Here is a 16869-nt window from a genome sequence, read left to right on the forward strand (position 1 = left end):
TGAGCACCCTGAGCCCGGCGCATAGCCAGTGGGGGGCGCGATCAGTGTGATCGCTCCCCCACAGGCATGAGACTGCTGCGGCTGGGCTGCTGTAATGAAAGAGGGAAGGGGTGCGACCGAGGCCCCTTCAGAAAGGCCGGGTAATTAGTAACCGCTCCCCCCCTCTCGGCGCCTCTGTCTGTTAGCTGCTGGGGGGGGGAGTGTTAGTTTTAGGCAGCATAGTAGGGTTAGGTTTTGGGGGAAGAGGATAGGGTTAGGCACCTCTGGGGGGGGTCAGGATTAGGCACGAAGAGGGGAGACTTAGGTTTAGGCACTAATGAGGAGGGGTAGGGTGCGGGGTGGGGAGGGTTAGGGTTAGGCTACAAGATAGGGATAGGGGGAGAAGAGGGGAGGGTAAGTATACTTACCCAACCACTGTCGAGATACCAACTATCGGGATGCCGCTGTTGGTATTTTGACAGGAGGCATCCTGACTACCGGCATTTCATACCCATTTCGGGTAGAGGGTAAGAGGGACCTGCTCACAAGCATGCAGTCTGTAGGTAAAGAGAAGTTTGATATGAGGTTAAATGCTACAGATTGCCGATTGGTCCAACCAGATTATATTAGGTAAAAGTGGGAAGTGGGGCTACATGATCCAGTCATACAGCAATGTTGGTTTGGTGGCAAGTAGGTTGTATTAAGTGTCCCTTTTACAGGATACCCATAATATTGTAATTCCAAAAAACAAAATACTTAATAAGCACATTAAAAAAATTCTCATTCAGCCTGGATTGAATAGTCTAAAATACTTTTTAGAAGTATATTTTGTAAATTGTATAGTTGTATGGTTCCATAAAGGCCATTTAAAGGACATCTAGTTTTACTGCAAACATGCTATGTAATTACTGGACCAGTAAATAGCAGCTGTAACATTGTGATTTTATGCTTACAGACTCAGCAGAACTAGCGCTGTTCCGCTTCAAAAGAAACCTGTCCCTGTAAAACAAAAAGAGGTTAGTAGAAGGAAACAAGACCATTGCCAGGTAAATGATACATTAATGCTCTACAGAATACATGTGAAATGCAGTAACACAAATGTAATCTAGCACTTGGGGCTTTCATCAGAAACCTTTATAAAATGTATCTTCTAAGGACACTGAGAATGTGTAAACTGCTTATTTACAATCTATTAGTTATTGTCATTTAAGGAACAGGAAAAATGGTAATCTGTCAGTGTAGTCATTAAACACTGGTAATGAAAAGTAATTATCTTATCTATATTTAGACAAAATGATAATGTGAGGAACTCAGGAACAGACAACATAATGTAGTGATTTATAAATAAAAAATATTAATGATAAACAAAAATATTATGAAATTACTGCTGCTACCATAAATATCTATGCTAACCTAAATAGCATTCACTACCAGTGAATTCTTATCTCAAAAATTATAATGTTATTATTACTGAGTATAGGAGTAAGACCTTGCATGGCTTTCTCAATGAGCCACTAGGTGCCTGGCAATACTTACTGTATATGGGAGCTTTGACAGTTTGCACACAAAGGGGGAGATGTACTAACGGCGAAAATGCGGAAAACCCCCCGAAAATGCAGTTTTCGGGGGTTTTACTGCATTCCCTGTATGTACTAAGTGCTTTGCGTCGCTAGGTAACGCCACCTTCAGGTGGCGTTACCCAATAGAAGCCTATGGACTTCTTAACGCGATGCTCCTGGTTGGGAGGGATCCGATTGGATCCCTCCTATGAGCCCCCACGGCCTTCTGCGCATGTGCAGAAGGACTTCTGGATGTTCTACCTGGAAATCCCTTTGCTCGGCAGCATCGTAAATGACAGATCTTATCGAGAGAGCTGTCCTTTGCAAAATCCTTTGTACATACCGCAGTAATTAACCGCGGTATGTATGCGAAGTCAGGAGGGATGTACCGCATTGTGATAGCGATGTTAGTACATCTCCCCCTTAACACACAAGCAAACGGAATCAGCATGATTTACCTCGATGATTTACCCCCGACAGTGGAGGAAATCCTGAACGTCTATTTAGGTGATGTGATAGGAGCACTGGAGAAGTTAGGGATGGCGTGTATATGTGTCCCAGATTCCTGTAATATGTATTTTAACCCCCAGGAAAATTCTGTTTTACAAACAGATCTGAGTGTCGGCTTTTGGTAAAAGCCGGAGAATGGGTCCTGGGGGTGTGGATGTGAGAGAGAAGGGAAGGCTCCATCTACAGGGCCATTTCAGGTGTTAGGCCTTGCAGCCTGAGAGCAGGCTAATTAGGGATTACACCTGGAAGTGGCTCAATATAGCTGTGTAAGAGTTTAGATGCCATGTCTCACACACCCTGGGGAGAACAGACACAGAGGTTTGTTCAGAGACACTGTGACCTTTTGAAAGTGCTGTGTTTGTGGTGAGGTAGTAGGCCTTGCCACTTGTAGAGAGGAAATTACCTGTCTAGTCAGTGCTCAGCCGGGCTAGGAGTTATTTTGTGTTTGGTTTATATGTCTATTGGTGTTGCACAATAAAAACTGGTGCCGACCAACTTGCACAAAAACCCACGACCCTACCCCAATCATATCACAGTGATTATAACTAACCTAATTCCCACCCCTAACCCTCCTTTAGGGGTGCCTAACCCTACTCTCCCCCCCTAGTGCCTAACCTTAACCCCCCGCTAAGTGCCTAAACCTAACCCCCCCCTTCCCCACAGCCTAACCCTAATTCTCCTGGGGCATGCCTAACCCTAACCTCCTCCCGGGGGTGCCTAACCCTAACCCCCCCTTCCCCTAGTCTAACCCTAACCTCCCAGGGGGTTGCCTAACCCTAAGACCCCCCATGACTGTCCACGCCCCGTGCCTGGCTTACCTTTGATCGGTAAGCCAGGGTGTCGGGCTTCCGGCGTAGGTCTAATGACAGGCATCGAGATTCTGATGCCTGTCATTTGTACCTTGCCGGGATGTGACCGCTGGCTTCCTGACTGCTTCCCAAGCAAACTAGGGGCCAAACAGGGACAATCCACATTAATAATTATTCTGCCTGCCAAAGCATATTAGAAGGAGGAGCACAGACTTAGACCTTATGATAATGTTTGTCTTTTGAAATTAGCTAATGCTGCCACTACTGATTTGTGCTAATTTGTTAATCGTGGGAGTCTGCTGTGAAGTCAGAATGGTCTTTCTTGGATCTTGTAGCTGCCAGGCTTTCTATTTACACATTTTGGGTGTTTGCTACTGCCAGCTGCTAAAAATGCAAGTGCCGTGTAGCATCTAAATGATAACAGTGATAAGCGGAATTAAAAGCTATGTATCCAGGAGGAATTGGAGGAATGCTGGCAGTCTCACTGTTTCGGATTACTGCCATGGCTGCAGAACTGGGCACTATGCAGCCATTTGGGTAAATTTACTAAAGTGAGAGCTTTTAGATGTGAAGAAGTTGCCCATAGCAACCAATCAGATTCTAACTAGTTAAATGTTAAGTAGAATCTGATTGATTGATTGATTGCTATGAGCAACATCTCCACTTCTATAAACTCTCACTTTAGTAAATGTACCCCTTTGTGAGATAGAAGGGAAGCAAGAGCATTCTAGCCGACATTATACTTCTTCTTTCCGGGAGAAACCCGGGAGGTGAAGCAGGTGGGAGGTGTTGAGGGCAGGGCCAGACAAAAATCACATCATTAAGCCCCGCCCCTCACTGTAATTTGCCTCAAATGGCACATATTTAAATAAGGGGGTGGTGCCAAATTACGCAATCCTCATAAAATCGCGTCATTAGGTCACGGTCCCTGCTCGCGGACTCGCCAAGAAAATTCTCCTTATTCTGCCCACTGCAGCTGCACCAATGGTAGTTAAACCCTTAAACCCCACCCTGCCGCCTGGTAGTTACAGGCAGCAGAAAAGACTGAAATAATAACCTGATGGTCCACCCTACCACCACACACATCAGAAAGTCTTAAGGGTTCTGGTTCCCGCGTAGTTTGCTATTACATCACTGGTAAATAAATACAAATCTAATCTAATGTAAATATTAATTATTATTATTAATTAATTAGATTAATGAAATCAGTATTATGAATTAATGTAATTCTGAAATAATCTATACATTTTTGTGTTACTGTATGTTCACCATATTATGCTACAATAACCTAGAACAAACTCCTAAGGGCTAAAGTCCAATGTGACTAACAGCAACACCTAACACCTGTTTGACATGCACTGGCTATTTTGCTTTCTGTAAAGAAATGTGCAATGCTTGGAATCACATTATGTTGTGTTACATTCTGCTGCTTTTCCAGATTCCACCCAAACAGCAGCAATGCCCCAAGAGGATTTTTCAGACTACAGTAATTGCTTTGATCTCTGTTATGGCACTCTGGTACGTAACTACATAATAGAGCAATATTATAACCAAGAGCATACTGCTCAACAAACTATAACTAACTACTGTCTTTGGCATGGTTTTATATCATGGCGTGCCATAACAGGCGAGGTCTGGCAAGTTTTATTTTGAGGGTGCAAATACAGGTAAGTGGCCAAGGCTGTTGTATTTGTACCATAAAATAAAATTTGGCATGGTCAGATCATGTGGATATGGGTTATCTAAAATAGTGGGATTAGTCTAGTACATTGTTGACCAATATTATAATATACGAGGCAGTGATCATATCTAACATGAAGAGCATTCTCTATACAATATGGCATGAATTCTAGTGGCTTTTATACAATACAGAGATAGCTCTAAAGTTAATTATAAAATACTGAGGGCATATAATATGTAGGAGTGGCCCGCTGTTGCAGCAATGTTTATATACCATGTACTTGTCCTGCAATGTCTTGTACTGTATGTCACTGTATTCTTGTGAATGTACTTTGTTAGGCGCTGCGGAACCCTTGTGGTGCCATATAAATAAAGGATGATGATAATCTATATTGGGTGCAGGGTGTGAAATGAACATGGGCCAATTAGGCAAGGGGGGCCTGCACCGCACATCCTGTTCCCAGAACTGACCCCACTGTTTGCCATGCAGCGGGTCCCCTCATGTAAACTTCTGGCTGGCCATCTTTTGGGTGATATTTTTGGAAATAACAATATGATTAGGATTACTGAGAGCATATATTAGTCCCCCACACACAATATCTCTATGATGATCCTCTCTATGGATGCAGAAGTGACATTCAATAGAGCTAATTGTGTGTTTATGGAGTCCTAGGCCTTGGGACAAAAAGTTTGGCATGTATAATTGCATTTATATGTCTCCCACTGTTAGAATTCAGATGAATACATCTCTGTTTATTTAAACCAACTTGAATTTCAGACCACACAAGAGAGGGATGCTCCCTTTCTCCACTTTTATACATTATAGCAATTGAACATTTAGCTGTGTCAAGTGAAATAATCAAAATATTTCCCAGCTAAAATATATAGCATTGAATGTAAAAATGATGATTTTGCAGATTACCTCCTGCTCTTTATTACAAACCCTTCACTCACTCCCAAATTTGATTACGTTTTGAAACTTTGGTCAAATCTCATTCTGTAGTTCTAAATAAATTTCTCAGTCTGAATCCCTTAATATTACACTCCTACAATATCTAGCTGCTAATCTTGCCCGACCCATTACTTTCAAACAGGACCGGTTCCAGGGATCTGAGCACCCTGTGCCGGCCCGTTACGATGCGCCCTGTAATCGCGCGCGTCCAAAATTGTGAGTGTGGCCTCATTACTATAGGCCACAACCCCTAAGTGCCGTTACTAGGAGGAGTGCCCGCATGTCACACCTCCAAAAAACGTCAGGCTGGGGGTAAAGCCCAGCCCTCTGTCACTGGCTGGGCTTCCCCCAGCCCTCTCCCGTCAGTGAATGGATGCCGCGCTGCATCCATTCACACTCCGGGGGTCCGGCACCGCCGCACAGCTCCGGCGGTGGGGGTCCCCAACCTCCCGATTTGACAACCAGCGGGCCACTTCGGCCCCCGGGTGGAACAGCGCGACAGTACTGTCCCGCTGAAATCGGGATGTTGGGGAGGGGTGCGCCCTCTATGGGTGGCGCCCTGTGCGACCGCACTGGTCGAACACCCCTAGAGTCGGCCCTGCTTTCAAAGACATAAGTTCTAGCCTTGTTACTGTATATGTACAACCTGTTTGAATGGAACAAGCTACTGATAACTTTACACATCTCCTCCTTACCTGCCCTGCACTCTAATTACAAACCACTATTAATTCTATGCCAATACCAAGGATTATTTTGAACATCTCTGTATTTATATTCTGTAGATGGCAGTTAGCCTATATGGAATACTTTCTGGGCTACAATAGTACTTCAGTTCTACATTACTTTGTATTGGTTCAACTCAAACACTTCCTAAGTAAACTTGTAGTATTCAGGACAAAGCAATACCCCATATGGCACTTTAGATTTTGTTTCTGGAGCATAAACTGAAAGCTCATATTATCTCTAGGATATTTCTCATAGTGCTAGCAAAGGACGCGTCTTATTCCGCACCATTTCTACAAAATGGGGAACAGACCTTAGTATGACCCTGCCCAATTTTCAGTGCTATAAGATGTTAAAACTCATTACTAAAAGTTTTATAAATTCTAAGAAACAAGAGAAAAATGATAAGATATAAATGAGATGGCACTGAAGTGCTACACGTCTGATACACTGATACAATGAGAACAAATGGTGACCATAAATTGTCTTTCAGTGCCATGACTATATCCACGTTATATATCCTGTATGTGCAAGAAGCCACTGAAAGAGATCCGCTGCCACAGTAAGTTTTCTATCTTCGCATTTATACATTCTTTTCAAAGAGATGTTGTTTTGGCAGAACCTATGGTGTTGATAGGTATCAGTGGTGTGCGATAGAGGTATATAACAGAGGTATACAGCTGTAGCCAGGAGTGTATAGTTTCATGCAGGGTTAATGGATATTCAGTCTAACCAGTGGTGACAGTGGTAGTTACAGTATATGGATATATCACCCAGTGGTGGTTATATAGTGCCACTTACTGTATGTAGGCAAACATTCTCCGTTATAGAGAGATGCTCAGGGGCATGTCCTGGAGGACAGAGATGGAAGAAGAGGCAGTAGTGCATTCGGGTCAGTGGTCGCACTCTGACATAAGGTACAGAGGGCCTGATTCAGCAAGGAATGCAGTTGCTTATATGCACGCAATCGGTCGATTGTTGTGTACTGCGTGTGCGTATGCATCGCAGTGCGCAAACTAGCCACTGAGATCGGGACAGCAGAGGATACGCAGACCTATGGCAGAGTGAATGACAGGAAGTGCCGTTTGTGGGTGGTGACGAAGGTGTGGTTTGGCAAACGCAGGCGTACCAGTGCTCAGTGCTTTTCAATAGCGTTGCATGGGCATGCATAAATTAGTCACTGCTATACCAGAGTCTGCCGGAGGCCTCATAGGGTGCGCTGAAGAAAGCAATTCCTGAGTGAGGTCTGGGCTTCATTAACTGTCCGATGTTACCGATTGTTTCTCTCTGTTGGCCAAGTATGCGGATGTGAGTAAGCAGAAGTGGGCGTCCTTATGTCAGGCTGCAATTGCAATGTGAATGCAAACATTTAAAAATCACTCCTGATATTAGCAACTGCGTTGCGTGCGTATAAGCAGGATAGCGATCCGTAGTGAATCAGGCCCAGAGTCTCCGACCCGGCAGTGGAGGGAGCACACTCCCCTCTCAACACGTTGTGCCTAATTTTGTTGTGCAAGTGCAGTTACATAAGGTGGCCATACTTACCAACCTGTAGATCATTTATTGAAAACTAGCCATGAAAAATCACATTACAAGTGAACTTTTCATCTAAACACAGTGCAGTCAGGCATTTTATGGACTGATCAAAATTTAAATAATTCAGCTTATTTATTCATAAGGAACCTGGGTGTCATTAATAATGGTCACTAAGGGGCATAGTTATCATTTATCATGTCAGACCCGATAGTTGTAATTTGTTATCGCCGCTGTTTGTTGTAATAAGGAATTATATACCAGGCAAATGTATTAACATTCACATGCAGGGATAGGGTCTCCGTGATCCCTCCTTGCGATGTGTTAGAAGTGAAGTGACTGCATTAGCTGTCTTTTCACTCCTCTTTCGGGAATCCTGCCCATGCGCAGTCTACTGACCATGCATGTACAGCAGCCATTGTTAGGGAGGGTTTCAGAGATCGGTAAATCTGACAGCTTTGCAGCCCCATGGGGCTTCTGCCGGAAATGGAGATACCGCAGTAGATATGGAGACATCTGCTGCAGTATGTGTGTGAATATCTTGAAAATACTATTTAATAAATAGGCCCTAAAGTCACTGGATCTTGATTGGCTGTATTCTCATGAATTTTGGTTCCACTCACATCCGTCTTCACTGTGTGCATGTAATATGATCAGTATAAATCAATGCAGATTCATGTAACTTCTACACCCTAGCAGGCTTCATAGAAGTTGTATGGACTGCTGTGACTATAGTTAAAGGGTTGTCTTCCATCTTTGTTGGAGAAACATGGCATCTTGTTTTGTTCAAGCAAAAATGTTAAATCTTCAACCATTACATTATTTCAAATTGTTTCCTTTATTTTATGCTGTAACGTCCCATCAATATAGCTATACTGTTTTTCTATTTCTCTTTTTACCACAGGAATAATTATACCAGCATTGCAAGCTCAATACGGTCTTCTAGTTTCACAACAATGATGGGTATTATCCATTTTATACAGGAATTCTGAATGTTGTTTTCACATTTATCTCCTTTGTTACAAAATGGCTACAATATAAGTGAGCTCATTTGGAGCACCAGGCAACAACTTTCTACAACTCTTGAATTCCTTATATCACTAGGAAAGGAATGTGTCACCCAGTACATCCATAAAGCACTCATTTCAGTAACATATTGCTGGGTACAGAGCCGTATCTACACTTTTTCAAATAGGCACATAACACACCCAAAAAAGGGGAATGGTCTCATGGGGAAGGGCCAGGGAAGAGATAGGGGAGGCCAGGAGATGTCCCTGGGGATGAAATAAGAGGAAGCTACAAGTGAGAATGATAATAAACAGAAAATTGACAGGACCAAACAGCGCCCCCTGCGGTGCCCTGTGCCATGGCACAGGTTGCACTACCCTAGTTACAGCCCTGGCTGGGTATGGCAATGTATGTACTGGCATAAATAGTTGCTATAATATTAATAAAACTTGCTTTATTCGCTTTATCTACAGCTGTAAGCACGACTACAGCAATAATGACTACAACATTTGAAGAAATGGAATTAAGTTTCTGCGACCTATTCCCCTGTAACAAAGAGTACTGCTGTTCACTACATAATACAAGGCTGAGAAGTGATGTTTCTGAGAGACTGCAGACAACAGAAAAGCGTATGTACACATATGAATACACTCTACGCTGCCTTGTATTATTAATCATACTATTACTACACATTTAGGCCTGATTCTGAGTCGTAAGCGAAGCAGCCAATAATGAAAATGATGGTGGCAGCCAGACTTACTAACTTATGCTAGTGAAAGTATGCGTAAGGTTTCATGCGTATGGCTGCACTGCCACTGTTTTTCCGTCCGCAGCTGCAGCCGTCATCATTAATATCGCCATTTGTATCAGCCCCATGCTGAATGCAAAAAATCCATCAGAAACAGGTGTTTTTTCTACGGTCATACACCTCACACCAGCATGGAAGTTTGGCTACACCCCCATGACACTCCCATGAGATGGATGTTTTCCGTGCGTTTGCAATGTAGCGGCCCAGTTGTCACCCAGAAGTGCCCATTTCACGGACAGAGAGGACAGGCCACATATAGCATAACTAGTGCTCTCGTATCCTCCATCATGGTGCATATGCATTGGTGCAGTGCATGCACGATCTGCAATTGCCGTTTGTAGCGCAGTTTATTGACAATGGTGAAAAGCCCCCGCAGGCAGCACTGTGCCCGACCATTATCTTTCTACTGTACATAGTTCTTGGTATTATTTAAAGGAGATATAAAAGCTAAATCTTGGAACACTTTATAAACACAACTGGAGGGAGGGAGAGTAGATACTTGGAATGCATTTCTAGTAGATGTAGGCAGCAAAACAATTTAAACATGCTTTTGAATTATTTAGTAACATATATTTATTTAGTACCAACATACTCTGTAGCGATTTACAATTGGGAACAAACAGTAATAAAACAAGACTCTGGAGGAGGACATCGCTTGGCTAGGAAAGGTGCAGGATGTGATTATGTTCTGCTTCTATTGTCTATTTAAATTCAGCTTTCTAGAGTGTTTCTACAAGTCCTGTTTCATCAGTGCCTGTGGCCTTACTGATCTGTCCAGCGTAGCCATTATTTTGGAAAGAACTAAGCCTACATGGGCAACTTGGTGGCCACGGGCGGTTCCACGCTTCTGTCCTCCTATCTGCCTGGTGACCTTCTGTACCCACTGGCCCTCTGTTGTTTTCCACCTGGCAGGTTATCATGAAAAGCCTTTCCAGCTCCATCATTGCAGATTGGCTCATCCATCGCTCCTGTGTTTTGCTCTCCTGTCTGCTTGTGTGACAGCAGCCTGGGACTCCTGCTGCCATGGAGATAGCCTGAGTCCCGTCATTTTTAGGACTTGAACCCATGTATGAGTGGCTCCTACTGAGCTTTTTTTTTTATCTTCGTGGCTCACCTGATATGATCTCCTACCCCTAATGGTATCCTATACTTCTGGTACTACCAATGCACCATTATAGCTGACTGGCCTCTGACACATCTTTTCACAACTTCCTCACCTGTTCACACACCAGAGGCCAATTCTTCTTTGTCATGTCAGCCACACACTGTTGGTCTCTATCTGAGCCAGTACACACTCCATCATGCAGGCTCTATTTGGCCCCCATACTTCCTCAGTCCCTGAGGAATTACTGGGCCGTCTATCCTGCAGCCACCTCTCTGATAGTCACAAGCTTTAACCTCTGTCTGTTGCTCTTTTATTGATATTACCCTTTAGATCAGTCCCTTTGGAATACCTCCTATAGCCAGAAGCATCTTTATATTTTCCATCCCTGGTAATCCTATTAGAGCTATTATCTAGCCTCTACTACTGTTACCAATCCTATACATGGCCATAATCCTATACATGGCCATACCATGCCCCACAGGAGTGAGCCTGTACCCCCTGTTTTTACCCATTTTTCACTTTCAATGTCACCTGCATAACTGCATTTTCCTGTGAGAATTCACATGGAATCAGCCTAACTATACCTGCTACAACTCACCAGTTACTTCCTGATGCCTACTCCAGTGGTTCCCAAACTGTGTGCCACGGCACCCTGGGGTGCCCCAGGACACTTGCAGGGGTGCCTCAGGTTGGTGGTCCAGCACCAAATCAAATTTTTTTATGGTCAATGTAATGTAAATATGTGGACAAACAGAAGAGCAAACCTGTCCACCACCACATAACTGACCCTAAGGATGACCGGTAAGAACAATTTACTTTACTTTACTACTGCACTACATGTTTTTCTGAATTTCTCAATAACAAACTTTTGACTTAGGGGTGCCATGAAAACAATGTTTGGGAACCACTGGCCTACTCTATACATTGTACTTCTAACAACTGTGCATAAAACCTTCTATACTCCAAAAAAGCCTTGATCTCTGGGATCCAACACTACTTAACACATCTAGAAGAACCACTGCCCCAATCACCACCTTCATCTTCCCCTGCTTTATTTATGGACACTGATGTGGAGTCTACATTAGGATTGACCAGTATATCCAATATTCAATATATGCTGCTCAAACTGTGAGACACATTAACTGCTGAATTCCAGAAGACTATTGGGGATATATACGCAAGAACTTATAAAATAAAAAATGGCCACTATTTCTAAGCGCCTTAATGATGCCCATCGCAAAATTGAAATTTCTATAATTTAGAATGCAGAAAAGTATTGTGAACTCCTGGAGAAACTCTCCATTTGTCTTCATTGAAGTAGTCAAGACTTGGCGCCTTGTACTATTGATAAGCGAATCACTATTAATAAGCATCACAGCCCGCACAACATTATAATTACGGCTCTCAGGGATCATGGCTACTGCTACAGATGGGAGTTTCCTTTGTCTGATTCTGTAAAAATTGGATATGGCTCACCAGACCTTGGAGAGACTCCCAACACAAACTAATGGAACTGGAATATCTTCTCTCCTGATTGCTCTTCACAGTCACCTGATTGTTTATAAAAAAACAAAACCAGGTGACGCTTATTAAACTAAAATATAACACAAGTGCATCAATTATTTCATAAAAAATATATTCAAAAAATACATACATAAAAAATAACCAATAACTCCCGGGAGTAGGGCAGTAAATGACACCATACAACAATGGTCAATAATATATATATTATTAGTAGCAATTAAGCTCAATCTAATGACCAATAATCAGCAATAACAATATACAGTCAGGTGCATAAATATTGGGACCTTGACAGAATTTTCATATTTTAGCCTCTATTCACCACCACAATGGCTTTGAAATGATACAAACAAGATGTGCTTTAACTGCAGACTTTCAGATTTAATTTGAGGGTAATTACATCCAAATCAGGTGAACGGTGTAGGAATTACAACGGTTTCTATATGTGCCTCCCACTTTTTAAGGGGCCAAAAGTAATGGGACTATCAACTCAAAAGCTATTTCATGGACAGGTGTGGGCTATACCCTCGTTATTTCATTATCAATTATGCAGGTAAAAGTTCTAGAGTTGATTCTAGGTGTGACATTTGCATTTGGAATCAGTTGCTGTCGACTCTCAATATGAGATCCAAAGAGCTGTCACTATCAGTGAAGCAAGCCATCATTAGGCTGAAAAATCAAAACAAACCCATCAGAGAGATAGCAAAAACATTAGGTGTGGCCAAATCAACTGTTTGGAACATTCTTAAAAAGAAAGAACGCACCGGAGAGCTCAGCAACACCAAAAGACCCGGAAGACCACGGAAAACAACTGTGGGAGATGACAGAAGAATTATTTCCTTGGTGAAGAAAAATCCCTTCACAACAGTTGGCCAAATCAAGAACACTCTCCAGGAGGTAGGTGTATATGTGTCAAAGTCAACAATCAAGAGAAGACTTCACAAGAGTGAATATAGAGGGTTCACCACAAGATGTAAACCATTGGTGAGCCACAAAAACAGGAAGACCAGATTAGAGTTTGCCAAACAACATCTAGAAAAGCCATTACAGTTCTGGAACAACATCCTATGGACAGATGAGACAAAGATCAACTAGTACCAGAGTGATGGGAAGAGAAGAGTATGGAGAAGGAAAGGAACTGCTCATGATCCAAAACATACCACCTCATCAGTGAAGCATGGCTGCCAATGGAACTGGTTCCCTTGTAATTATTGATGATGTGACTGCTGGCAAAAGCAGCAGAATGAATTCTGAAGTGTTTAGGGCAATATTATATGCTCATATTCAGTGAAATGCTTCAGAACTCATTGGACGGTGCTTCACAGTGCATATGGACAATGACCTGAAGCATACTACAAAAGCAACCAAAGAGTTTTTTTAAGGCTAAAAAGTAGAATGTTATGCAATGGCCAAGTCAATCCCCTGACCTGAATCCGATTGAGCATGCATTTCACTTGATGAAGACAAAACTGAAGGGAAAATGCCTCAAGAACAAGCAGGAACTGAAGACATTTGCAGTAGAGGCCTGGCAGAGCATCATCAGGGATGAAACCCAGCGTCTGGTGATGTCTATGCGTTCCAGACTTCAGGCTGTAATTGCCTGCAAAGGAATTGCAAAAAAGTATTAAAAAGTGAAAGTTAGATTTAGGATTGTTTAGTTTGTCCCATTACTTTTGGCCCCTTAAAAAGTGGGAGGCACATATAGAAACCGTTGTAATTCCTACACCGTTCACCTGATTTGGATGTAATTACCCTCAAATTAAATCTGAAAGTCTACAGTTCAAGCACATCTTGTTTGTTTCATTTCAAAGCCATTGTGGTGGTGAATAGAGGCCAAAATATGAAAATTCTGTCAATGTCCCAATATTTATGCACCTGACTGTATGTTGTGAAAAATAGAGATCACGCAATAAAACGAATTGCAGCTGCCATATATGTTAGTCCTTCAAATTCTAATGGTACATGTACCAAATAATAGCCACTCCACTTGCAATTCCACTTGTGGCAATAACAGTCTCTCTGTGTTTGGAAGGAGAGGAGAGTGGATCAGCAGACAAATAATAAGCAATCCACGAATGTAAAACTAATAGCATTTCTCACCACAGCAATACTTGAGTTGTGTGTCCCATAATGGTGATTTTTTAATCCATAGGCGGCCTGCCGGGACCAGCAATTCGGCTGGGATCAGTGCACCAAAGCACAAGCTGCCGGGGAAATGTCCAGATTGAATAAATGATGAGACCTGTAGGACAGTAGCAAGGTCCTCTGGTGGAAGATGCTAAGCCCGTGGCCAGACCAATAACTCTGTCAGCGTCCTGAGGGTCAGTGGGCACGTCGGCAGGGTGAGAGATAGCAGTATCACTGTGGTAATGGCTTGAAGCTGTGGCTGGACTCCATATTCTCAATGCCTTTCTCTGCACAGTAAGGCAGCCTTCTCAAGAAGCAGAAGTCCCTCCCATTATGAACATACAGATCTCCCAGCACTAAGTTCTCCAAAGAAGACATTTGAAGTTATGATATACCTGGTCAGTCTTCTTCAGCTTATCACACAAGGGAAGGAAGTGGATTGCCACCTTTCGTGTCCAGCTGTCTGATTGTTTATGTCCTGTTTCTTGCTGTGTCCTTTCTCCATACAGTATGGTTCATCTTATTTTATCTTTACTCCTATTTACTATTGTGCTGTTCTTATCTCTCTGCGCCTCCTTTCGTCATGTCCTATTTAGTTTTACGGAGATGTTAAGTGGATTTATTTTGCATTTGTTATTGTCCTGTTTTTCTAACCATATGTAATCTAGGCTTATTGGCCCTTTAGATATCTGGTTACACCTAGGCGAGTGGGTCCTACTCAATTCACTCCCACTTAGACTACTAAGACTGGAGACTCTGAGTCTCCATTGCCTCTCTGTTGTTTTAGACCACAGTTGTTGTACTTAAAAGCCCTGTCAGTCTTTTCATACAACTAACAATTAAGAGCGCACCCTTCCCTGGGTTCAACTAGTGTGGTCACTCTCCACATTTTCTGTAACAACTGACTCTCTACCTCCCTCTTCCCTTCACATTTACCTGTTGTACCAGTTAGCACAGTTTCTCTCATAATTAACTTTTACAACTCACATTTGTCTGCCCTTCTTGCAGTTTTAGCTAGAGATGAAATGTGAATGTATTTCTATAAATGCTAAGAGCCTCTATCGATATGTCCTCATACATCTAGCCTCCATACACATGCAGTGTGACTTGCCTGGCATGAATGAGCTGCACAAGCAGACTGTGCTGAATAACTGCGACCTGCAGCCAGGATCCAGCAGTGCCACCAGGAGCATCGGACACTCCAGACAAGCACCCTGCAGTCTGAACAACTTCTGTCAGTGCTGCTCTTACCGGTACCATACCATATATTAAGCTCAAATAAATGGATTCTGCTGGATAGTTTATCTCCAGTAGAACTGTTACAACAGGTGTATTGTGGACATAAACAAAAGAATGACCAAATGCAAATATATCATTGTCTGCAAAAGTTGATGCAGCCAAGTCTTGATCCTGGGGATACAACATGATCAATTAAATGGATTCTGCTGGTAGTGGATCTCCAGTAGAACTGTTACAACATAAGGTGTATCGTGTACATAAACAAGAGAATGACCAAACACAAATATATCTGCAAAAGTTGGTGCAGCCAAGTCCTGGTCCTGGGGATACTGCTCAGGGACTTTTCTCTCAATTGCAAATACCAACACCTTTCATGTATAACGGGCATCCTACAACATGCAGAGTGTTCCTGGACCAATGCTCCATCCAGTTCGAACTGTTTCTGGCTAATTTTCCTTATAAAAAAAGCAAAAGTTGCCTGTATAATTTTCTTGTTCAGGCATTGGCCTGGGCTTCTCCACTATGGAAAACAGAGGATCCATTAATGCATCAGTATTTATTTTGTGGAATCTTTCAGAAAACGTTTTGATGAGCCTGGATGTGTTTCTTTTGCTGCTTCCTGTATTCCATGCCATATGCCGGGCAGGTTGTTGATGGGACAATATGCTGTCCAGTGTAGAACTTTGGCATCCTCTCTCTGTGCCAAGTGGTAATTGGTTGCATATTTCCATGGAGTATACTACTAACTTTCTATACTATCTGGGTGATATTGGATCAATTTTCAAAAGCTGCCCATTTTGTACCTCTCATGTGTTTACCTTCTGCTCCAAGGCTTGCTCATCATTTCTTTAAATGAAGCCTTTTGTCTGCATGGCTGTCCACAAGATATTGTATATGATAACGAAGTATAGTTTGTTTCTAAATTTTGACATTCAACATCAAACTGAACTTCTCAGCTCACCACCCACAGACTAATGGCCTAACAGAGCGGATCAACCAGGATTTGGAAACCTTTCTGAGATAGCATGTATTCTCTAAGCAAGATGTCTGGGTAGAGATTCTTTCTTGGGCAGAATTTGACCATTCTGCACGAGGCAGTCCTTTGCTCAATTGAAGCGTGCCTCCTCCTGGTTCTGAAATTGGTCATTATTTTGTCTGCTATAATAGAAGGGACTTGGCACTTCCTGGGATCATACCTGCAGTTCAAGCTGACTATTTAAAATCCACTCTGGCTACAAGAAGTTGCCAAAGTATTGGGCTCACTACCTAGCTCCAGCATTATTATGACTCCTATGTATGTGCCTGTATATAACCTG

At 42.6% G+C, this 16869-nt stretch overlaps 1 protein-coding gene across 2 annotated transcripts in view; it reads left to right on the plus strand.

The window, feature by feature from the left end:
* MYRFL (myelin regulatory factor like) overlaps nt 1-16869 on the plus strand; it is a 224217-nt gene that overhangs the window by 90488 nt on the left and 116860 nt on the right. The window contains exons 15-20 of one of the 2 annotated variants that reach the window (XM_088452465.1): nt 935-1025; nt 4296-4375; nt 6706-6774; nt 8650-8708; nt 9227-9386; nt 10595-10599. In XM_088452465.1, the coding sequence (XP_088308591.1) occupies nt 935-1025; nt 4296-4375; nt 6706-6774; nt 8650-8708; nt 9227-9386; nt 10595-10599 (464 nt within the window). Of the gene's footprint in view, nt 1-934; nt 1026-4295; nt 4376-6705; nt 6775-8649; nt 8709-9226; nt 9387-10590; nt 10600-16869 lie in introns of both variants that reach the window. The other variant, XM_088452466.1, reaches the window with a different exon arrangement.

The sequence above is a fragment of the Taudactylus pleione genome, unplaced genomic scaffold, assembly GCF_031769625.1.
Source record: "Taudactylus pleione unplaced genomic scaffold, aTauple2 ptg000038l, whole genome shotgun sequence".
Lineage (NCBI taxonomy): Eukaryota > Metazoa > Chordata > Amphibia > Anura > Myobatrachidae > Taudactylus > Taudactylus pleione.